Below are 23866 nucleotides of genomic sequence, written 5' to 3' on the forward strand. Positions count from 1 at the left end.
AAACCAGTGCTACAAAAGATACTTACAGGTATCATATACAAAGAAGTTGAGGATAAATGAATCCATGAAAATATGGGAAATGATACATTTCACTAAACAAGTAGGTTAGAAAATGAGGATTGAGGGAGAATCAAGCACCTCACAACCAATGAAATGGCAATACATAAATTTCCAAAAGAACTGATTGTTAAAGGTCCTAATTTTCAATTCAAATACACCAACTGGCTCTATCTGAAGGGGAAAAAACCCTAAAAACAAAAATATTGGCTGCATGGCTCAAGTAGCAGAGCATTTTCTGTTAAGCACAGGACCTCGAGTTTAATCTCAATACTACATAAGCAAACAAAGAAAGACAGGAAAATAGAAAGGAAACTGTACATGAAAACAGAAAGGAGACTATTTAGGAAACGGAAAGAAAGGGAAGAGAATATAATAAAGTGTTTCATTTTGTGTCTTTCACTAGGAAGGTGGAGGTCCTACCCTCAGATACACAAAATGAGGTATGGGCCTCACTCTTTCAAATGTTCCATTGTGTCTGGACAAGATGTAGGTGTACTCTTCGGTAAATCTTAAGTATTCCTCCTTTCACTCCCTTTCACTCCTGTCACTCACCCTTAAAGAGGAATTCAATTTGTTTCTTCATTTCTACCCTTACAACTTCCTCCTGGAAGCAGGACAAAGTAAAATTAGGTTTAAGCTGAAAAAGAGAAAAAAAATAGACAATTTTTAAATCCGTGGCTAAAAGCATCTGCACATGAAAGACTGACTTCCTCTACAGTGACTAATTTCTTTCTATTGATGTTTATTTTTTTTATGGCATTTGACCAGTTGGAAGTCCCACTATCTCAAATGTCCAATCATGTCTGGACATATCAGCATCCAAATGTGTTTTGAACATCCATTCTGAGCTGAGCCTAATCAGAGGCAGCTTCAGCATAAAATGGGTCAATTACAGAAAATCAGTGATGTGATCTTAGGAAAGAATACTTAGCTGTAACGCAAGCAGTAACACAATTTTCAGGGGCTGGACTTCAGCAATGTAGTCCCCAGTCATAGAAATATTACTCATTCTACTACATACTCAAATAAACTCTCATTTACCTTTTGTTTTATTTTATTGTTATTGTAAAAGTGATGTGTGGAAGGGGTACAGCATTTCTTTTATGGCCAGAGATGTTGAACATTTCTTCATATGTCTATTTTTTTTTTTTTTTTTTTTTGCGCCAGTCCTGGGCCTTGGACTCAGGGCCTGAGCACTGTCCCTGGCTTCTTCCCGCTCAAGGCTAGCACTCTGCCACTTGAGCCACAGCGCCGCTTCTGGCCGTTTTCTGTATATGTGGTGCTGGGGAATCGAACCTAGGGCCTCGTGTATCCGAGGCAGGCAGTCTTGCCACTAGGCCATATCCCCAGCCCCTTCATATGTCTATTAACTATGATAATTTCTTCTTTAAATCTTTAGCCAATTTATTAAGTGGGCTGTTATTTCTTTGAAAGTTTTTATTTGATGAGATAAGTGTTTTGAGCTTTAAGTATATTTTAGATATGAGGCCCTTGTGTGATGCAGAGTCATTCTGTCTTCTTCTCCCATTCTGTCTCACTTAACTTTTGTCAGTCCCATTTGGGCCATTCTTAGGTTGTAATATCTTGGTCACTTTATCACCCACTCCCTTCTCACTTCCTGAGTTACAAAACAGAACCCCAGAGAGAAACCTCATCTCATTTCGACACTACTGGTGGAAGGGGTATTTCCAGAGGCCTCTTCAAGCCTGCCACCTCTACTTTCTTCGGACCCCAGAGAGTAACTTCATCTCATTTTGACACCACTGGTGGAAGAGGTATTTCCAGAGGCCTCTTCAAGCCTGCCACCTCTACTTTCTTCTTCAGAGCTATCCCAAGAGTTGAGTAGGACTTCAAGTTGACAACAAAGCCGGGTCTCCATGGACCTGCCTTGCTATCATGGTCCTCTGACCAAGCAAGAGTGTGAAATCTTGCTGCTCAAGGAAGGGATAGATGGCAACTTTCTGATACGAGACAGTGAATCTATACCAGGAGTCCTGTGCCTCTGTGTCACGTGAGTAGCCTAATCTTTCTATATAATTGAAACCTAATATTGGAGGTGATGATGGAAGCTACCTAGTCAAGGAATTATAAATTTCACTCCAGCCCCAAAGACCTAGACCCTGCCAGGAAGGGACAGTAGAAGTGTGTCTACAGAGCTCTTCCACTTGCTCTCCTCTCCTAGTGTCATATCACACAAACAAACCTTGTGGCAGCAGAAGTCAAGCTGAAGGAGAAGGTAAGAGCTTTAGGAAGCATCCAGGTGGAAGAGAGAAAAGTAGAAACTTTAGAATTGTCCCCTCCATTAGAGGTCTCTATTTGACATAGAGAAGGCAGTGGACCCTTTAAGAAGTTTCAACCTAAAAGGCTATGCATTCTGTTGCTTTCACTCGCCATCCTAAAATACTAATCACATTTCACATTTTGCTAAATTTATGAAAGATTCACCATACATCATTTCCTTTCATCCTGATTGTGGTCTCTGGAGGCAAATAGAAACAGTTACCATTTCACTGGTGAAGAAATAGGAATTTGTGTTTTAAATGAATTTTTATGTTAAAACTTGACTGATATGTCTAGAATCTAAGTATGAAAATTCAGAGAATCAGAGCTACATTGCTGAGGAAAATAGATTATGCTTATTTTATAAAATAATCCTGAGCATATATCAGTGAGCATTGTAAAGTACTCAATACTGAATTCCTGGCCAGTTCTGGGCCTCAGCACTGTCCCTGGCTTCTTCTTCCTCTACTTCTTGAGCCACAGTGCCACTTCCAGCTTTTTCTGTATATATGGTACTGAGGAATCGAACCCAGGGCTTCGTGCATGCTAGGCAAGCACTCTGCCACTAAGCCACATTCCCAGACCAAATCCCTTGTCTTATTACAAGTATTCTTGTTAAAGAAAGAATATTTAAAGGACACTTGTTAATGAATGTCAAGGAAGACTTTATTCAGAACCCTCAGGATACGTATAGGGATCCTGCAATGAGAACTCTCAGTGGAGGAGAGATTGCACTTAACTCCCAAATACAGCATGGAGACAATTACGATTTGTAAACAAGAACCAGGGGCAAAGGGGCTAATGGATGAAACACTAAAAATAAACGTAAGGGATAAGGAGAAATCAAGCTAAACTGAATAGAATTCTAATTAGCTAAGTAATAGCTAAACTAATAGAATTCTAGTTGAAGATAGGCCACATGGGTCAGTTATCATCTAAAGTATGTTAGAGGATGAAGAGCCTATTCAGAAATTGAGGGTAATCAGGTGTTAAGGATGAGCAAGGATACTTGATAACACTGGATTTTACAAGGAAATACACAGGCCTAGTCAGAAACTAGTCTAAAATCTGGCCAAGCAATGGATCTCTGACAGTCTATGGATGAGCTTTTGTACCTCTTCCAATTGGAGACTTAAGAAAATAAAAGTTAACGTCATACTAATAGATGCACAGAGATATGCCTGTTTCTTTAAATGGTGTTGGAGATACTGATGTGAGAAAGATAGCCTTAAGGATATATTATGTTTTCAAGATACAAGTGATAATGAAAATCTTTATATATAAATATATGTGTACATGTGTGTACACATGTGTATATGTATATATATATGAGTACATGTGTATATGTATGTATGAGTACATATGTATGTATTATATATTTACTTTATATACACATGTATGTGTATATGTATACACATATATACATATATATGTACTTACATATATACATATATGTGTATGTACATACATATATAAACTCTATCCAAACCATAGTAGTTTTCACTATGGCTCATGTTTACTATTTTTTATGTTTACTATGTTGTGTTTACTATGTTTACTATATCTCATGTTACTATGTTTTTACTATGGCTCATCATAGTAGTTTTTACTATGGTTTGGACAGAGTTTATGTACTAGAAACTTGGTCCCCACTGTGGCATTTAACAGGTCGTAGCCCTTAGTATGGTGGCTCATAGTTCTGTGAGACTCTGAGTTAGTTCTTATTAGTGGATTAAGAGCAACACTGCCCATCCTCCATTCCCGTTCTAACTCCCCATCCCTCTATGTGGTTGCTTCCTCTCCCATGCACTCCCATCATGATGAGCTGCATAAACCCCTTAGTTTATAGATTTCCAGGATTTTCAGGCATTTTGTTACAGTAATGGAAAATGAATTAACACAGTTGAATTTCCCCCATTTTTGTGGTACTGAGTATTGAACTCAGGGCCTCACATTTGCTAAGCAGGTGCTCTACCACTTGAGCCACACATGCAGCATCTTTTTGTATTCATTATATTTGAGGTAAGGTCTCAACTTATGCCTTGGCCTAGTTCTCCTTTTGCAACTGTATGTTCATATCCTTTCACCCATGTTTAGCTTGAGTTGTCTCTTTAAATTGATTTCTTCTAAATTCTGTATTTGAAGGCACAACATTTTTCCAAAGAATATGCTCATACAAAAAAAAGACTTCTCTACAAACTCATTTCAGGAATCAGCTGAGATGGGGCACACGGGCATGGAGACAAGAAAGTAGTAAAGATATGCCTTATAGAGAACAGAGTTTGACTAGGACTGCAAAGTACAGGATCTTTTTTTTTTTTTTTTTTTTTTTTTGGTCCTGAGGTTTGAACTTAAGGCCTTGGTGCTGTCCCTGAGCTTCTTTTAATAAAGGCTAGGGCTCTACCACTTGAACCATAGCTCCACTTCTGTCTTTTTGGTAGTTTATCGTGAATAAATAAGAGTCCCTTGGACTTTCCTGCCTGGCTTCAAACAGTGATCCTCAGATCTCAGCCTTCTGAAGAGCTGGGATTACAGACATGAACCACCAGCACCCTAAATATGACTTGTAGTTTGAACATTAATGGGTATTCTTAGGTGCTCTGTGGTGTGGTGAGTCAGTCCAGTCAGGTATCCAAACAAAGGTCACTAAAACAGTAATAATAACAACAACTCAAGTGGGAAAAACAGAATAAACATTTGGTAGTTACCTGGACATATTCAGGCTTCACCCTCCTCCTAAGCCAAGTCTCAGAAAGGCAAAGTCTGATGCATCTTATGGCAAAAGGCTCATCATGCACTTAGTGAAATCCTATTCCGGCCTCCTCAATGTTGGCTGCCCACCAATTTCTTGAAGCCTCTCCAGGCCCTGTGTTAAACACTCAGGTGATGCTTTCAACATGGACCAGAATCTAGTGGGGAAAACCAAGAAATAGATACTGTGGCGTGTGTGAAAACTGTGGTGACTGGGGTATCTCAGAGCACTATAGGGGCTGAGGGCAAAGACTGATTTGTCCATTAAGGGGTGGGGAGCCTGACCCTTCTGCTGAGATATCAGAAAGGGGCAGAGGAAGGCTACTGTACATGTGGTACAGGAAAGATTTCTCTGATATTTTCACATAAACCAATTCATTCTCCAACACAAACCCATCTTAGTCCATTTTTGTGTTGCCAAAAACAAGATAACAAAGTGTAGGTCCTTTATAACAAAAAGGGATTTCTTTAGCTCACAGTTCTGGAAGAGCATGAACATGGCATTGTTCCTGGTGCTGTGGGAGGGGGAACTTCATAGCAACTTAGCGTCACGTCCTGGAATGTGTGCCAGTCAGGTGGCAGGAGAGGAAGTAAGAAGCCCATCACTCAACTGAGGGTGATGGCTTCCCCTTCATCCACACTAGATCCAACATCAGAAGGTTCTAGCACCTCTCAGGATTGTGGTACTGGAGAACAAGTCTCTAGCAGATGAACCAGAGTTATACAAATCATAGCAGTCTATGTAAGCAAATCTGACATTACTAGTATAACACACTATTAGCCTGTCTGTCTACTCCTCTATAAAGAACAACCATGGAGATGTTTTCTGTGAGCCAACCATCAGGGCAGGTGTGTTACATGTCTTCTCCTCTACCCTTTGTAAAGCCTCTTGCAGTAGGTGATATTACTCCTACATTTGGAGGAAAGAAACTGTAGCTTTGGATTTAATAAATTGCCTAAAGACAAATCATTTCATGCCCTCACCAGTGTCCCCAGCTCCAAGGAAAATATTTTTCAGGTTGGTCATCTTGGGACCATGTTATGAAGTGTCAGAGCAGGGCCCTGGAGCCTTGGCTGTGGCGTCCTGTGTGCTGAATCTTGTCGTTTTGTTTGCTAGGAAGACAGGCAATCCTTTCCTCTTTGATGGGCTTGAATGGCAAAAACATTAACTTCCAAGCTTTCCTGACTCTAAATGAGGAAATTACGGACAGCTTAGAAATAAGGAAGCCACCAGTTAACACTCTCTAAGTAGTCTGTGGGCTAGTAGCACACAGCATGACCAGAGAGCTGTGTGGTAATCTTACACAAGATATAGTATCTGATTTCACACCATGATAGAGCATCTAGAAAACCCCAATATGTGACATTCAGTTTGTGCCCTGTGACTTTGTGGGTGTCAGGAAATCTAAACTGGTTTGCATTTGCCATCAAAAGAGTCAAAATGTTCTCCAATTAGTTGATGGAAAGGGTTTCCCTGTGGTGCAAAGAAAGGAGGGATTCTTTTTTTAAGCCACAGAAAGGCTTAAGAAAAGGATCCCTACCTAATCAATTGCATGTACTTACAGATATGAATAATTGCTTCCCATTTCTACTGGCCAGAGACCCATTCACAACTGGCAGATTCTGACGTGTTTGGGAAGAGAGAGGAGGAAGAAGGAGGGAAGGGGAGGAAGAGGGGGAGAACCTGTCATGAGCATATTGTGATGATAATATTGCATGTCACAAGCATGGGAAATGCACACCACTTAGCTGACATCATGAACACAGCTATTCCTTTCCCAGCTCTTTCAAAATTTGATTAAAATGAAATGAATGACCTGAACACAACCATATTTTCCATGACACTGGCTGCAGCATGGGACCAACTGCTGATCTCTAAGCTGTTCTTCAACTAAGCAGAAGAGACTTCGGTGATTCATGCATGGCTTTTCAACCCAGCTGAGGATAGGAATTGAAAACATAAGTAGAAATGCAGAAGGCCGGGCTGGGAATATGGCCTAGTGGCAAGAGTGCTTGCCTCTTATAAATGAAGCCCTGGATTCAATTCCCCAGCACCATATACAGAAAATGGCCAGAAGTGGTGCTGTGACTCAAGTGGCAGAGTGCTAGCCTTGAGAAAAAAGAAGTCAGGGACAGTGCTCAGGCCCTGAGTCCAAGCCCAGGACTGGCAAAAAGAAGAAGAAGAAAGAAGAAGCAGAAGCAGAAGAAGAAGAAGAAGAAGAAGAAGAAGAAGAAGAAGAAGAAGAAGAAGAAGAAGAAGAAGAAGAAGAAGAAGAAGAAGAAGAAATGCAGAGGGCCTAGCCCTTCCAAAACACTGCAAGAATTTAATAAGAAAGAATTGTAAAATGGATTTTGTTAAGCTAACTTTCCCTTGTGCTCCTTAAGATACCTCCTTGTAGCCCACTCCTCTAGGTCTTAGACTTCCATGATTTGCTTTCTGGCACTATAGATAAATGTGTACCTTCTAGGATTTAATGTAAGTACAATGAAAAAAAATTTAATCTTCTTTCATCAGACTTCTTTAATTCTTTTTGAAAGTCATGCATGTAGTTATTTATGTAATTCATCTTTTTATTGCTGAGTGGTATTCCATTATAGGTATAAATTATCATTTGTGTACCACTCATAGCTATACCAAGTGGAATTGCTGTAGAGATTTGTGACTAAGTTTTTAAGTAAACATATGATTTCATTTTTCCAGGTGAAAAAAATCAGGAGTGGACCAACTAAGTCTTTTGTTCCATGTAGGTTTACTTTCTTAAGAAATTCTGAGCTCTTCCAAAGTGATTATACTATTTATTTTACCATTCCTGCTGGCATTGTATAGGAGTTCTGATCTTTTCTATTCTCAGAATTTTGAATGGCCAGTTTTTTTTTCATTGTATCCATATTAACAAGTGTAGGGGAGCTGGGCGGAGCAGTGGAGTATCTTCTTGTGTTTTTAATTTGCCTTTCCCTAATATCTAATACTTTGTATCTTTTGTGTGCTTTTGGTCATCCATATAGTTTCTTTGATTAAATGTCTTTTAAATATCTAGCATTTAAAAGTTATATTATTACCATTACTAACTGTTCTTATTGGGGTTTGATAATACTTTATGTATTTGGGAAGCAAGTTCTTTATAAGTGATTCATAAGTATTGTCTCCCGCTTTGGTTTGTGACTTAGGCTCCTCTTAACAGTTGTACTTGAAAGAACAAAGAGTCTCAGTTTTATAAAGCCCAATTTATCAAGTTTTTTTTTCACTGGGCCATGCTTTTGGAGTTCAAAAATCCTTGCTAAGCTTCATTTGTAGTTTTTTTTTAGGTCCTCTATAATTTTATACTTTCAGTTACACAGTTAGTATAGTCCATTCCAAATTAGTTTTAATATCTGGAGAAAAGTTCAGAATGAAGTATATTTTATTGAATACCTAACCTCTCATTACATTGTGTAAACTCTCATTTATCTTCCTGTGAATTACTCAGTTTCTGTGTCAATAGTGACTATAAACATGTAATCTTATGGGCTGGGAATATGGCCTAGTGGCAAGAGTGCTTGCCTCCTACACATGAAGCTCTCGGTTCGATTCCCCAGCACCACATATATGGAAAACGGCCGGAAGGGGCGCTGTGGCTCAGGTGGCAGAGTGCTAGCCTTGAGCGGGAAGAAGCCAGGGACAGTGCTCAGGCCCTGAGTCCTAGGCCCAGGACTGGCCAAAAAAAAAACCAAAAAAACATGTAATCTTATAACTAAGCTCCCGTTCTTTATGCAGATTCTGTATTCGGTTGATTACTGGTACTTCAGAAGGCTTGAAATTAGATAGTGTAAGCGCTCTTTTTCTGGGTTATTTTGGCCAATCTAGGTGTGTGTATGTTACATTCAGCTGCCAAACTATTATCAGAATAAACAAACAGACAATAGACAGTCAGCAAACAAAGAAGGCTTATGGGATTGAGATTGGCAATGCTTGAATCCTTATCTCAATTTAGGTAGAGCTGACATCTTAACAATAATGACTTGTTGATCTAAGAACACAATTTCATCATTTATTATATTAGGATGTCATTAATATGTCTCAGAAATGTCTTGTAATGGGTCTTGTACACCTATTGTCAAACCTGTCCCTAAGATTTTATATATTTGATGTTATTTTAAACTATGTAGCCCAATTTTAATGTTCTCCTATTTCAGTAAAGTCAGTAGAAACACAATTAGTTTTGTGGATTAGTTACTGGACTAGTGTCCTGTAGCCTTTCTACAAGGCAAGCGCTCTTGCCACTAGGCCATATTCCCAGCCCTGTAGCCTTTCTATACTCTCAAGTAGTCCATAATCTAGTGACAGCTAGCAAGTAGCAATCTAATAAGAAGTTTGTCTGCGGGGCTGGGAATATGGCCTAGTGGCAAGAGTGCTTGCCTCCTACACATGAAGTCTCGGTTCGATTCCCCAGCACCACATATATGGAAAATGGCCAGAAGGGGCGCTGTGGCTCAGGTGGCAGAGTGCTAGCCTTGAGCGGGAAGAAGCTAGGACGGTGCTCAGGCCCTGAGTCCAAGGCCTAGGACTGGCCAAAAAAAAAAAAAAAAAAAAAAGTTTGTCTGTTTTTCTACATGCCATCTATATTTCGATACATGATAGAAGTTGTAGATACATGATAGAAGTTGATAATCAAAAAGTTAAGTATTACTATATATATATATGTCATGAGAAATATGCTCTGTGTACTTATTTCTGATGTTGGTTCTTGGATTGTGTATCAGAGAAATCTTAGCCCTCTAAAATAACTTGAGAATATTTTCTCTTAATTTTCTAAGGGAATTTGTCTGGAATTGTTGCTGCTTCTTTTTTAAATGCCCAGAATGTATCAATAAAGCCATCTGTGTCTCAATTGGGCATGTCCTTAAATATTTTATTTCTTCAGTAGAATTATGGCTAATTCCAGCTGTAAGTTTGTTCTTGGATGAGCTTTGGGAGTTTATGTTTTTACATTTAATCATTTAATTGCTGATATCTATAATTTATTAGAGTAATAATTCTTATAATGATCCCTTATTATTTTTTAAATTTCTGTAAAACTGGCAGTGCTTTCATTTCTTTCCCACCTCAGATTGGCAAATTGTGTTTTCTGTCTTCTGATTAATCTAGCTACAGCTTTTTTTGGTAAGTTTTATTAAACTTTTAATAGCATTTGTCTTTATTTTCCTTACTGTCTCGTTTATATTTCATTTATTTCTTTTTGTTATCATTTTCCTTTTATGCTATTTTTTTTTTTTTTGCCAATCCTAGGGCTTGGGATTCAGGGCCTGAGCACTGTCCCTGGCTTCTTTTTGCTCAAGAACAGCACTCTACTTCTTGAACCACAGTGCCACTCCTGACTTTTTCTGTATATGTGATGCTGAGGAATCAAACCCAGGGCTTCACACATGCTAGGCAAGCACTCTACCACTGGGCCACATTTCCAGCCCCTATGCTGTTTTTTTAATAGCATTGTTCATTATTTCCCAATGAAACACTATACTTAATTAATTATAAAAATATAAAAAGGAATTATTTAGAAATTGTTTTATTGTTTGAAGATACTGTTTTAAAACGTTATTAGGTGGGTCAAGAGCAGACGAATCTAGATTGATTACTGTCTTACAACTGGATTAGTGTTGTTGCTCTAATGACTGAGTATTCTAACTGATGGGCAAGAAATATGAGATGTTCTCTTGTCATAGTTGTTCTCAAGACATTCTCTTGTCATAATTAGGAGAACATAAACTATTTCCAGCCCAGTGTGAGCAAAAGAGGTTGTTCCTTTTGATCTTTCTAGGCGGTCCTTTCCCAGCTTTGTGTTCTTCCCTTGCACACATGACCTATTCAAATATAGTCTTCCTTGAAGACTCAAGGAACCCTTTTCTCAGGACAATCTCTTCCTCCATATTCTTCATAAACTCCAGGTACCTTAGCCTCCTAGAATCTTAGACTCCTCTCTCAAATGATTAGATTCTGCCACTGTGATTGAGACAGCAAAGAAAGGCTCCAAAGAAAGAAAGCTTCAACTTAGAAATGTCAGGGCAAGGTAAGTAAAGAGGCCACAAAATTTGACTAGCAGGATAAAGTAAAAGGATAGCACAAATCCAGTGTGGGTATGTCTTCCTCTTCTTATGCATTCCTTTACAGGGGTTTTGTTACAAGCTTGTCTACTTTTTCTGGCCAACTATTTGTATACAATCATTTTCTCTGTAAGCCCTCACCATAGACCCCATCAATTCTGTTACAACATTCTTTTTCCTGTTTTTGTTCAAAGAGATAGACTGAGTCAGCCTATATCTTCTTGTCTGGGTCTTACCTGATGTTTTCTGCCCTTAGGTCATGACTTTAAACAGTGAGAAAGTCAGAGCAGGAGGCCATAGGTCTTTACTACCATTATATAGTGACAGACAATATTGGTAGTGACATTTTAGCATTAATAGAGCTGTTTACCAGCCTCTGTGGGTTTTCTTTGTGAAGTGAGGGTGTAGGGATGCAGAATTTACAGTTATCTACCAGAGCTCTCAAGTGAAGTCAGTGCTCTGTATACAGGAATGGACTTAATAGAATGGACGAAGGTTTATACACTTTAGTTGTTTGTTGGGGACAGCTGTGCCTTTAAGAGGCCACAGCTGACTCTAGCCTGTCCCCTCCCCTTCCGCCTTTAACAGGAAGAGGAGCCCCCGCCCCTGGGGGTCGAGCATGTGTCTGATGGCCGGGGACCCCAGAACCTAGTCCTTGGGGGGCTGGATCTCCGCCCACAAAGGAAGTCCCCTGACATCACTTGAGGGACAGCCCTTGTGGCCAATCAGGGGCCTCTCTCCTGTGCCCGCCTTTGGGGTATATCTCTTGATTCCTCATTTGAATAAACAGAACGCCCATGAGGCTTCTCCAGGCACCCACGCATCCATGTCTTCCTTGGCAGGTTTGGGGTACCCTGTGACCACACACTACCGAAGCTACCTGTGGCCATGGCTCCCACGTGAGAGCGATAAAGGACCACACAGGAAGGGGCGGACAAGCCCCTTCCCCCCTCCCCCCAAGCGGAGGGGAAGTAGAGCGAGGCCGGCAGTTGTTCCCATATGTAAACATGTGTACATACATGGGTATGAATGTATATGTCCATAAATATGTACATATATATGCAGACACACATATACACATGTAAATGAATACTTTATTTTCATCCTGTTACTTGGCTTGGATTCCTAAAACTCATGAGATCTCTGGAGTAATAAGAGTATCAAAGATGAGACCTGGGACCTTGCATAAGCTGGGCAGGTTCTCGAACACGAAGCTAAATCTCAAACTGAGAGTGTCTTTAGTGTCCTAATGAAATTACTTGTGGGCTGGAGTTGTGGTTCAACTGCTTGAGCACTGGCTTGCTAAGTGCAAGACTTTGAATATAACACCCAAAACCACCAAAAGAGAAAAAACATACTGGTAGCTGGAGACACTGATATAGCCTCAGCAAAAGTGTGGATTCCCAGAAGACTGAGGAGTACTTTGCTTTACCCTCAGCTTCCCAGGGAAGAACTGTTGAGTTGATAATTAATGGCCAATGACTTCATTAACCATTCCCATATGGTAAAGCCTCCATAAACAGGAACAACAATAATAAATAAGTAAATAAATACATACTAACAACAACCCCCAAATCCCTTTGTACAGCTATTTAAAGGTAATTAAAATTTTTTCAAGCCAGGCACTACTAGTAGCTTATGCCTCTAATCCTAGCTACTCAGGAGGCTGATATCTGAGGATCATGGTTCAAAGCCAGCCAGGGCAGGAAAGTTGTGAGACTCTTACCACCAATAAACTACCAGAGAACTCAGAAGTGGAGCTGTGGCTCAAGAGGTAGAGTTCTAGCTTTGAGCAAAAGAAGCTGATGAACAGCACCCAAGCCCTGAGTCCAAAGCCCAGGAATGGCACCCAAACAAACCAGCCAACCAACAACAACAAAAATAAAACATAAGGACTGGGTTCTGAGAATTGCCAGGTAGCCTAATTCATGGAGGTACTTGGAAAGTGGTGGCCTGGGATGAGGGTTCAGAAGTTCTGTACCCCCTCCTTTGTACATCATCCTGGTCAACTCTTTCATTAGATCATGCGTACCTTTATAGTAAATGGGTATGTGAATAATTATTTTTTCCTGCTGGGAATATGGCTTAGTGGCTTAGTGCTTGCATTGCATGCATGAAACCCTGGGTTGGTTTTTTCAGCACCACATAAGCAGAAAAAGCCAGAAGTGGTTCTGTGCCTCGAGTGGTAGAGTGCTAGCCTTGAGCAAAAATAAGCCAGGGACAGTGTGCAGGCCCCAAGTTCAAGTACCAGGACTGGCAAAAAAAAAACAAACTTTTTTCCCCTAAATTCCATAAGCCTTTTCAGATAATTTACCAAACCTGAAGAGAACCCCGAATTTTAACCAGTTGGTCAAAAGTACTGGTCAGGACCTGGAAATTGCAATCAGCATCTGAAGTAGGGGGCAGTCCTCAGTCCTGGGAGCTGGACCCCTCAACCTGGGGAAGCGGGGGCAGAGACTATTGCCAGCTTCACATTTCCAATGTTTCCTCATGAGCTTTGATGTGTGTCTCTCTTTAAGTTCATACTTGGCATCAGACTCTATATAAAATTTTGTCTCATTTTTTTCATTTTTTGCTTACCATAATTATGTATTATCTCCAGGCAGATAGTGTCGGAATACACCCAGCTGGTGTTCACTGTAGTGGATGGGGGAGAGCTGATACATCTGGTGTCAGAAGTGTTGTGTTGAATGGTGTGTGAGAAAAAGAGAAAAAAAAAATACTTTTGATGTTTATCCTCCTTCTCCATGAGAGGACAGAAATAAAATGTGGCAAGGCCAAAAAGCAGAGACATGGCTTGTTGTTTGTTCTTATCCTAAAAGGCAAGATTAACTCAATCATATTCTCCCTTTTTCTGAGTACTTTAATTTGAAAAGTAAATTCATGCCATTATTTCCCTTATTTGCAGCCTAACACTTGACATCTATTGTTCCAGAGTCCCATTATTTCCACAGCAATTGTGTATATAATAAGAATTAATAATAGTATATAAGAATTTATGTTTTACCAGTCATCTTTCCATTAAAAAAAGCAGCAAAATTTCCTATATTTGGCTTCACATTCAGCATGGTATGTGTTAGGCTTGGATAGTAGCAGATTTGTTTTTGCCGTTGTCTTGGTTTGTTTTTTTTTTGGGGGGGGGGGTCTTTTGTAGTTTTGTGGTTTTTTTCCGGAGCTGAGGACCCAACCTGGGGCCTTGTGCTCATCAGGCAGGCGCTCTTCCGCTGAGCCAGATCCTCAGCCTTGTGGATTTGTTTTTGAGTTTTACTCCTTTACCCCATCCTAAGACATTCCACCTGCAACTTTGCACCACCCTCGGTGTGTGCAAAGCCATGGATGGCAAAGATGGCACGTGGGCTGCTCGTTGCAGCCTATGGATAGTGTGGATATTGTGATAACCCCACTGTCCTAATTACCAGGGCTTCCCATGAAGACGTGAGACTTGAGCAAACAAGAATACACCAAGTAAACCCATCTACCTTTCCATCGCATTCTTTCCCCATGAGAATCAGCCTTCAACCACCCCTATCCCAGCCCACCCTCCCCAATGCATAAGGGGAAATGAGGGATGCAAACTTTGAGAGTATATTTATTTTAGGTCAGCTTTTTGAAAGATCTAAAATCTTTTCTTATCTGAATATTCAGAAGAAAATTAAATTAAAAATAAAACAAGCAGTACTTGCCTTGTCTTCAAAACGCTGAACTTGGTTGCCCCTGAGGTGCTTTCCCAGTGTGTGTTTAGTGACATCACTTCTTGGGATGTGGTATTCCCCAGGACATGTTTTGCCTAGGCTTAGAATGGATGTGGGGGAAAGGAGGCACCTTTGGGCCATCAGAGGAACCCTGTTTGATCATCTACAACCTTCAATCGCCTAGCCTCTGGTTGTTGCTCATAACAGAAACCAGTCTCTGAATGGAGTACGATGAATTTCAGGAGGGGGCTAGGGTAGGTTAAGAAGCCCTGGTGCCACAGCACCGATAGAAGTCACATCTTCCTTTGCCTTGGTTCAGTGGCCTGCAACAAGCAGGTGTTTCTCAGTTATGGAATTGGGAGCACAAGTCCTCATGAAGGAAATCAGCAGTATCTCACCAAACCACTCTCCAAAACTCCTCTGTGCACTTAGCCTTTAGACTATGCAGAGTTCCAAAGGCTGCACCCAGTTTTCTGAAGATTCAAGTCTTCAGTTTCTAACCTTGCAGTCTTCGTAGCAGAAGAGTGAACGTCCTTTAGGTCTTACTTCTTGCACTGGACACTGGAGATCATCAGAATAATGCTACCATAGCAACCAGGCATCTTATGATCTTATTTGGGCTACTCGTCCCACATTGATATTAGGAGAGGATGGGCCTGGTGGGCAATTGCCTCCTGTCAACAGGGCATTATGTTCCACAGGTGTCCTTTTTCTAGCACACTAGGGTTGAAACTCAGTGCCTTGTGCTTGCTAACTGGCAATTTACCATTTGAGTCATTCCTCATCTGTTTTTAGGTTCTTGTGATTAGGTTCTGCAACAGGTTAGAGGGTCAATAACAGGAGTGCAATCTGGCTTTATTTGTCTTTGTTTCAAACTTGATAACTGAGTAGATGTCCCAGCATCTCATCTTTGAGAAAAACCTGAGTCAGTGGCTATCTCACATGGCACCAGGGCCTATGCTTGTTATCCTTCCTAGTCAGGAGGACGAGATAGGAGATTTGCAGTTCAAAGCCAGCCTAGACAGGAAAGTACATAAGACTTATTTTCAATTAATCTGCAAAAAAGCAGGAAGTAGAGATGTGGTTCAACTGTGCCAGCCTTGAGGGGGAAAAAGGCAAGGTGAACCCAAGTTCAAGCTAGTATCCAGGCAAAAAGAAGAAAACAAAATGGCTTTTGATGTTTACTACTTCAAAATCTTCCAAGTGAGCGCAATGTTGTGTGCGTCACAAGTGAGGGCAAGGGACAAAATGCTGATCTGTTAGACAAAGTGCTAAACTTCAAATGGGTGATTGAAAGAAAATGACAGGGGTGAGACTTTTCCATGTTTATTTTGTTTCTGTCCTTGGATAATGACTTGTCAGTGACCACTTGGAATCTGGAAAGATAATCACCAATTTACGAAAGAATTAAGGAACAAAACCCAGAACCTGTAGTCAACACCAAGGTATCAACTGTGAATCTTCAAAATGTTCTCAAAGGTTCTTCTCCAGGTTGGAGAAGAGATGATGGGATATTAGAAGGTGAACAATCAAAGGGAAGTATTTGTAGTCACTCTATACTTACATCTTTACCATTTTCCAATGAAGATGCGCGAAGACAGCTCCTCTAACAGCCCCACAATCTGCACAAAATCAGGGATTGGAAGTGTGGTTCAGTAGGTAGAGTGCAAGCCAATGAGCAAAGTGTCAGGTACCCTGTTTGAGTCTTGGTCTCACAACAACAAAACGGAATTCATAATTCACAGAGGAGACCAGAGAAGCTTAACCTTTGCTCCACACTTCAGCTGTTCCTCTCCTCTCCTTCCCCTGCCCTCTCATCCCTTCCTCCCCTTTTTTGCTTTACCTCAAAATTTGCATTTGAAGAGTCTTAAACTCCTATTTCCTGCATGAGGAACTGGAAATGTTTTTCTCCTCTCTTTCTCTTTCTCTCTCTGTTTTAGGGCTTACACTGAGGGCTTGGGCACTGTCCCTGAGCTTTCTTACTCAAAACTAGGACTCTACCACCCGAGTCACAGCTATATTTCCAGCTTTTTAGTGATTAATTGGAAGAGTCTCATAGACTTATCCTGTCCAAGCTGGCTTCAAACCATGATCCACAGATCTCAGCCTCCTAAGTAGCTAGGACTATAGGCAAGAGCCCTGCGCTCTCTCTCTCTCTCTCTCTCTTTCTCTCTCTCTCTCTCTCTGTAACTCCTTGTTTCACTTAAAAATTGCATTTGAAAAGAACTATTTTATTATTATGGATTTTTCATGATTAATAAGAACATAGTAAGTTTTATGAAGTTTATTTTTAATAATTTATCTTAATGCAATCAAGCTCTATTAAATGATGTATATAGTTTTTTCCATTTATACTTTTACTCCATTTTTAGACTTAAGAGATTTTAAAAAATATTTTAAATGTATTCAATATTTAGCTTCACAAAATGTTTGCTTTTCAATACATAGTAAAATATTGGCATTTTCTAGTGTCATCATCTCAGTGAACAGACATTTGGACTCATGAATTACAGACATCTCAATTTTACTAAAATGTGGTGAAATTGTTCTTAAAGACATTGCACTACAGTCAGTAGTTTATTATATTTGCTGACACCCCAGTATTTTGCATTAGTAAATTCTTTCATCTTCTCCAGTCTGGTAGAAAGTGAGATCCAATGGTTGTTTAATCTGTATTTGCCTGATTTATGGTGAAGGGTGGCATCTTTTCATGTTTACTGCCATTCTCTTTGGCTATTTCTTATTGTACTTTAGTACTAGTGTTGTAATTATCTTCTCCCAATCTGTGGAGTTTTCCACTTTATTAATAATACATTTGAATAAATAGAAGTTTTGATTTTTAAGGAATTGAATTGATTCATCTTTCCTTTGGCTTGTGGTTTTGTGATATAAAAAAAAAAACTTGTGTCTTTCCTTGAGGTAATTGTTTACTCACATTTATTTCTCTGAGTTTCATATTTTGTTTTTTCTATAATTAAGTCTTCAGTGATATGAAATAGAGACCCAGTTTTATCTATTTCCTCATGAAAACATTAATGTTTAATAAACATTCCCTCCCCTCCCCCACAATCTGCTGTGATGGTTCCCTCATATGTCAAGCATTCACACACACCTGGGTGTGTGACTGAGCTAATGTATGCCACTCATGTCTTGTTCTGCCTTGGAACCAATATCTCATTATCTCAGTTACAGCTTTATTTAAGAAAACTCCTAAGATCTCTTAAGACAGGACCACCACCATATGAATATACTCCCATGTGATTTTTTTTTCTCTCCAAAATTGACATGATATTCAAAGCCTAGGCTTTGGTGCAGAGCTGACATGATCTGATTCACAGTTTTAAAAAGGACTATGCAGGCTATTGTGTTGAGTAACAATTAATGGTGAGATAGAGGGAAGGATTGCTGGAACTATGCCCTTGAAGAGATGAAAGGAACAGGCTTCCAGTGGAGGCTGGAGGGATCAGCTCTATAGAGCAGTGCACACAGCTCTCCTATGGTAATAATGGTAGGATGAATGCAGATGCTGTAGGTGTGATGTTGACTGCGTGGGAATTGTCTACCAATTTCTTTCATCTTCTCAGTGACATCATTAAGAATGTGGATGAGAAAACAGATGGTGGGGTATAAGGAGAAAGGACAGGGCATAGGATCTTTTTTTAGAAGACTAGGAAAGTGAATGATTTCCTGAAAGCATTAAAAGCCTGGCTGAAGGTCTTCATTAAATTAAGACCAGTCAAAATACAAAAAATAAAAATAAAACTAAAACCAGGGGCTGGGGATATAGCCTAGTGGCAAGAGTGCCTGCCTCGGATACACGAGGCCCTAGGTTCGATTCCCCAGCACCACATATACAGAAAACGGCCAGAAGCGGCGCTGTGGCTCAAGTGGCAGAGTGCTAGCCTTGAGCGGGAAGAAGCCAGGGACAGTGCTCAGGCCCTGAGTCCAAGGCCCAGGACTGGCCAAAAAAAGAAAAGAAAAAAAAAAAAACCAGTCTACATGGCTGTTTGTCCCTGGTCAAGCAGAACTGCAGTGAGCTGGATTTAATCAGGGTTCTGGCTTGGCTAACTGAATAATGAGCAGTAAAGAAACTGAAGGTATAGCCTTACAATGGGGTTATAGAAACAAAGCCATTATAAACAGAAGGTGTGATATTGAAATGCCCTTAATACATCTAACCTGTTGGACATCAAGGCTTAGCACAGTACACCACAGAGTGCTGTTGTTTGCTCTTATAATTATACTATTGACTGGGAGCTGGGGCTCACTACCACTGCCTAGTATTGGACAGGTAGAGTAGTATATCATATTGATAATTAACTCAAAATTTGAAGCACAATATGTATGTGTGTGTGTGTGTGTGTGTGTGTGTGTGTGTGTGTGTGTGTGTGTGTATCTTTGAAATAGGATCTCATGTTTCTCAGACTGGCCTCAACTCATCCTCCTACTTCTGCCTCCTGACTGCTGGCATTACAATGTGAATACCATGCCCAGCTTGAAGCATGATTTGTATTGAATGTATGTTGCTTTTACACCATCCTAAAGTCGAAAGAATCAAAGTTGAGAATACTAAATCAAACTATGCCACACTCACATTTATCTTTTTTTTTTCCTTAATCCTTTTGATTTATTGCCCATTTAACCTGGGTCACATTTATCTTTTATATACAGCATCCCAATTGAGGCTGGAGATGGAGGAAGTGAAGATGTGTGTGAGGAACTGTGAACATTGGAGAAGTCAATAAACTAGAAGGTCATGGGACACTGAGACTTAAGTGAAAGAACTGAGTGAAGGACTAAGACCAAGAAGCTGTAAATTTCCTCTCCTCTTTGCTAGGGTGTCGACTTCCATCATCACAACAGAGCTACTCATTCTGAAACCCCATGTCTTACAAATTCCCACAGATGAGAGGGCCAGAGATCCCTCAGTTTCTCGTGGAGATCTGAGACAGAAAAAAAAGCATTGCATAGAAAGCTATGACATAGATTTTCATAGAACAACATTATTCACAGAGTCCTCTTTCCATAGGTTTAAACAGCTTGTCTATACATACCGAATCTTCAGGGAGAAACATGGATACTACAAGATAGAGGTAAGAAGGTTGAAGTTATTAGAGAACCCTGAGATCATCTTCTAACCCTGGGATGTGGCCATACAAAGGCATTCTGAAAGGGAGGGCCCACGAGGGGTTAGGAATCAGATCCATAGTTAGCTTTGTCTTTCTCTGAGCAAAGAAAGGTCTTCGTGTTGGCTTCCACACTTATTCAAGAAGGCAGAGTCACACAATGCTTCTCTTCTAGTAGTCAAGTGCACCAACCTGTGCTCCACTTAAAAGTGTTGTAAAATGAAACAAAGAATGGTGCAGGATGGGACTGAGAAAGGAAGGAGGGGGAAGAGGTCTGAATGTTCAGGAAGTCATTTGTGTTCCATAATTGTCTGAAAACATACAAGCAAGCCCCAGGTAACTCTTAAGTTAACTATAAGGACGTTGTTTTAAGGTTTCTGGTTTACTGAGATGAGAGTAAAGCAAGAAAATCTTTTTGCTTCTTTTGAATTTAGTTATCCAGCTTAAGAAATAAATCATAAATGTAGTTGATTTTTATTTTTAGTCACTAACAAAGCTCTGAAGTAATCTTTCCAGAAAAGTTGCATACAACAAAACTTTTCAGATTCTTCAATATGTTTACTATAACTATCTGAAAGAGACTGGAATATACAATGCTTTCCAACTAGTATATAATTTTTCCTTTTGCTATAGAGCATATCTTCAGGTCACAGACAACATTTGAATAAGTTTAACCAACAACACTGCAAGATTAACTTACTGATTTTAGTCACTGTAATGTGGTTATATGATACCTTTACTTTTTAGAAAATACTAAAGTATAGCTGGGCACTGGTGGCTCATGCCTGTAATCCTGGCAACTCAGGAAGCTGAGACCTGAAGATCACCATTTGAAGCCAGCCTGGGCAGAAAAGTCTCTGTCGAACTCTTACCTCCAATTAACCAATCCCAAACTGGAAGTGGTGCTATGGTTCAAAGTGGTAGAGTGCTAGCCTTGAGCAAAAAGAGTTCAGGGGCAGTGCCCAGGCCCTGAGTTCATGTTCCATGACTACCACCCCCCCCATAAAAATACCACAGAGTTGGGGATCCCTAGGTTGGAAGTCTTCTTAAGTCAGATGCTGGTCTTAAGAAACAAGTCTCTGTGAAATGCCTTTGGACTGGAAAGCTCACATGTGAGCTGCTGGCCCTAGCATTTTCAGTTCAGTCAGTTCTCAGAGACAGCTTTGCAAACTTGTTTCAAAATGTGACACAATTCCCACACAACTGCACAATGATGAGCGACCTTTATTCTGTTTTTGCAGACTGTAGAAGGAACTCCAGAACAAATCTTTCCAAACTTAAAGGAACTAATCTCCAAATATGAAAAACCAAACCAAGGGCTGGTGATTCACCTCTTACACCCAGTAAACAGAACCAGTCTCAGCCTGAGGAGGAGGAGAACACAGTTAAACGGTATTTATGGTAAAGGTCTTCACAAAAGGCCCCTGATTCTGTCTTCACCAATGCTCTGCTCTGGAGAGTCAGTGCAAAGAAAGAAATGTCCTCTGCTGTGACATCACCTCTGTCCTACACTTTGTCCTACAAGAGCAATTTCCCTTTCCTTGAAAAATGGTGTCTTCTAGCCCTTGTAGGTGGAAAGACAGAGGTGTTTGGGCTTAGCCAGGATAGCAAGTGATTTCTGGACAAGGAGTTGATGGGAAGTATATCTATGACTTAGTGCAATTTGCCCAAGTGTGAGATGAATGAAAGTGTGAATACATTTTCACTGAGAATATCACTTCAACTTCCCTAAGTTTTATTTTGTTTGCTTACATTTTCTAAGCATTGGTGATAAAGTGATGGATGACCAGTCATTTCTAATATATCCCTCAGGGAACAAAGCCTTCAAGGAGTATGAGAGGTGGTTAGAAAATTTGGGGGCAACCTTTATTGAGAACTTTCAGATCACATCATGAGTTTACCTTCACGTTTGAAGTGTACCCTCTGAAAAGAATCTAGTACCTGAAGTGCATTGCATCTTTAAAAGAAAAACATTTAAAATTATCTTGAAGTAGTTGTATGAACAGTTTATGATGCATCTGTTTACAAGGCATCTTGATCAATTTCACCCTGCCATCGTTCTTCCCTATTCTTTGTACTTTGAATTGAATTCAGTCATTCCTGGTTTAATCTTGATTTCTCATGTGGGAAATGTGTGGTTACATCCTCCTTGAAATGGACTGCATTTATTGGGAGAGGACAGTGGTGAGAACCCATCCTATGAAGAGTGAGAAAGGACAGAGTTCTCAGGGAGATGCCCCCTACCCCACACCTAGTCCATTCAGTTTGGAGCAAGAACCCTTTTAGGCAGCTACACTAAGCTTTGTATCTCTCCAACAAGATGAAGGATGGAATTTTAATAACTAAAGTAAAACCTCTCCCACCCCATCATTTCTATCCTGTCACCACCTGCAAGGGAGCAGATACCTGATAGAAACACAATTATGGTTTGTAGGTCAGATGCAGACAGGGGACTGCTATCCCCTCCCCCCCCCCAAAAAAAAAAAAACTTAAGAGAATTCAGGCTCATACAAAGCAGCAATACTGCAACACTTGGGCAAATCCAGATGTGTTGCTGGAGGTGGTTGGGTGGTAGAAACATTTGTCTAAACAATGATAAAATACTTACAAATCCAGGATAAATAATATCACAGATGATCCTCAAGGCATTTTACTCAGCCCATGCTTGGTGAACACTGGCAGAGGGAACTCGAAATACTCAGCCCCCCAAGGCCCATATCTGCCCATCAACCTCACCTTTTCCCTCCACTTTCTTTACCTCTGCAATTATATCTAGAGCTTAGAATAAGTGTCATAAAATAAAATAATAATTATTCTGAGGAAAGCATAGGCCTACCATTGATAAATGCAAATATTTGGTCCTAGAAACTAAGGTTTAGCTTCTACAAGAACTCTCTCCTTTTTTTTTTTTCCTCCTTCAGTCATGGGGCTTGAACACAGGGCCTGGGCACTATCCCTGAGCTTTTTCACTCAAGGCTAGAACTCTACCACTTTTGAGCCACAGCTCCACTTCTGGTTTTCTGGTGGTTAATTGAAGATAAGAGTTTCACAGCCTTTCTTGCCCAGGCTACCTTAAAACCACAATCCTCAGATCTCAGCCTCCTGAGTAGCTAGGATTACAGGTGTGAGAAACTGGCACTGGGCCAAGAACTCTCATTTTTGCCATAAAAAAAGCTCCCAGTGATACTCTAGCTTTTGAAGATGTCCCTTTGATTTCTCTGTACCTGTGCTCCTTGAGTGGGATTGCTTGATGTGACTTCTAGGTGTCCAGACTCATAGATGTCCTTTGCTTCTCCTCTTCCAGAGAACAATGATTATGTGGATGTCTTGCCTTGAAGATAAGAAGACTAAACAAAGCAAGTTAGATTAAGAGATGAAGCACAGCTCAGAGCAGCAACCACTTCTCTTACAGGTGTAGGTCTGGTACACCAAATTCTAGTAGACAGTTGAGACTCATCTGTTCTGAATAACTGAAAATCTTCTGTCCAGCATCATCAAAGAAGTCACTTCTCACATCATGGTTGCCTCCCTGGATAATCCAGAAGACGTTCCAAAGTCCTTCTTCACCTCTCCCTCTCCCTTCTTGGAATGGAACAGCTTAGCCTATTGTCCAGGACTTGCTGAACGTCAAGGAGAGACATCATGGTTGACATCCTCCTTTCCACAAGTCAGTCATAAGAGTAGCCCCAAACAGAGAAAAGAGTGCTCAGAACAAGTTCAGAGCTGTGAGCGTCTGTCCTGTAGTTTTGTGGTTTTGGACAAATCGCTCCCTTTCTCCAGGTCTGTTTTGACTGTCTGTGAGTGGATGGCAGCAAGATATAGACTAGACCAATCTCTTTGTTATGCCTTATTGGGTCAGCTGGAGACAGGGAATCCAGG

General features: G+C 40.4%; 1 protein-coding gene across 1 annotated transcript; it reads left to right on the plus strand.

The window, feature by feature from the left end:
• Positions 1-1937: 1937 nt before the first annotated feature.
• Positions 1938-21882, plus strand: Sh2d1b (SH2 domain containing 1B). Its single transcript, XM_048358189.1, has 4 exons — positions 1938-2071; positions 19891-19954; positions 21229-21379; positions 21800-21882. Exons 1-4 carry the CDS (start codon positions 1938-1940, stop codon positions 21880-21882), a joined length of 432 nt encoding a protein of 143 aa, XP_048214146.1.
• Positions 21883-23866: the final 1984 nt, after the last annotated feature.

The sequence above is a fragment of the Perognathus longimembris genome, chromosome 11, assembly GCF_023159225.1.
Source record: "Perognathus longimembris pacificus isolate PPM17 chromosome 11, ASM2315922v1, whole genome shotgun sequence".
NCBI classification, from domain to species: Eukaryota; Metazoa; Chordata; class Mammalia; order Rodentia; family Heteromyidae; genus Perognathus; species Perognathus longimembris.

What these genes read in the sequence shown, in the direction of transcription:
- Sh2d1b (XM_048358189.1), top strand. Translation starts at nt 1,938, where the DNA reads ATGGACCTGCCTTGCTATCATGGTCCTCTGACCAAGCAAGAGTGTGAA. An exon ending in GTCCTGTGCCTCTGTGTCAC is followed by an intron (nt 2,072 to 19,890) that starts GTGAGTAGCCTA and finishes CTCTTTCCATAG; the next exon opens with GTTTAAACAGCTTGTCTATA. An exon ending in ATGGATACTACAAGATAGAG is followed by an intron (nt 19,955 to 21,228) that starts GTAAGAAGGTTG and finishes CTGTTTTTGCAG; the next exon opens with ACTGTAGAAGGAACTCCAGA.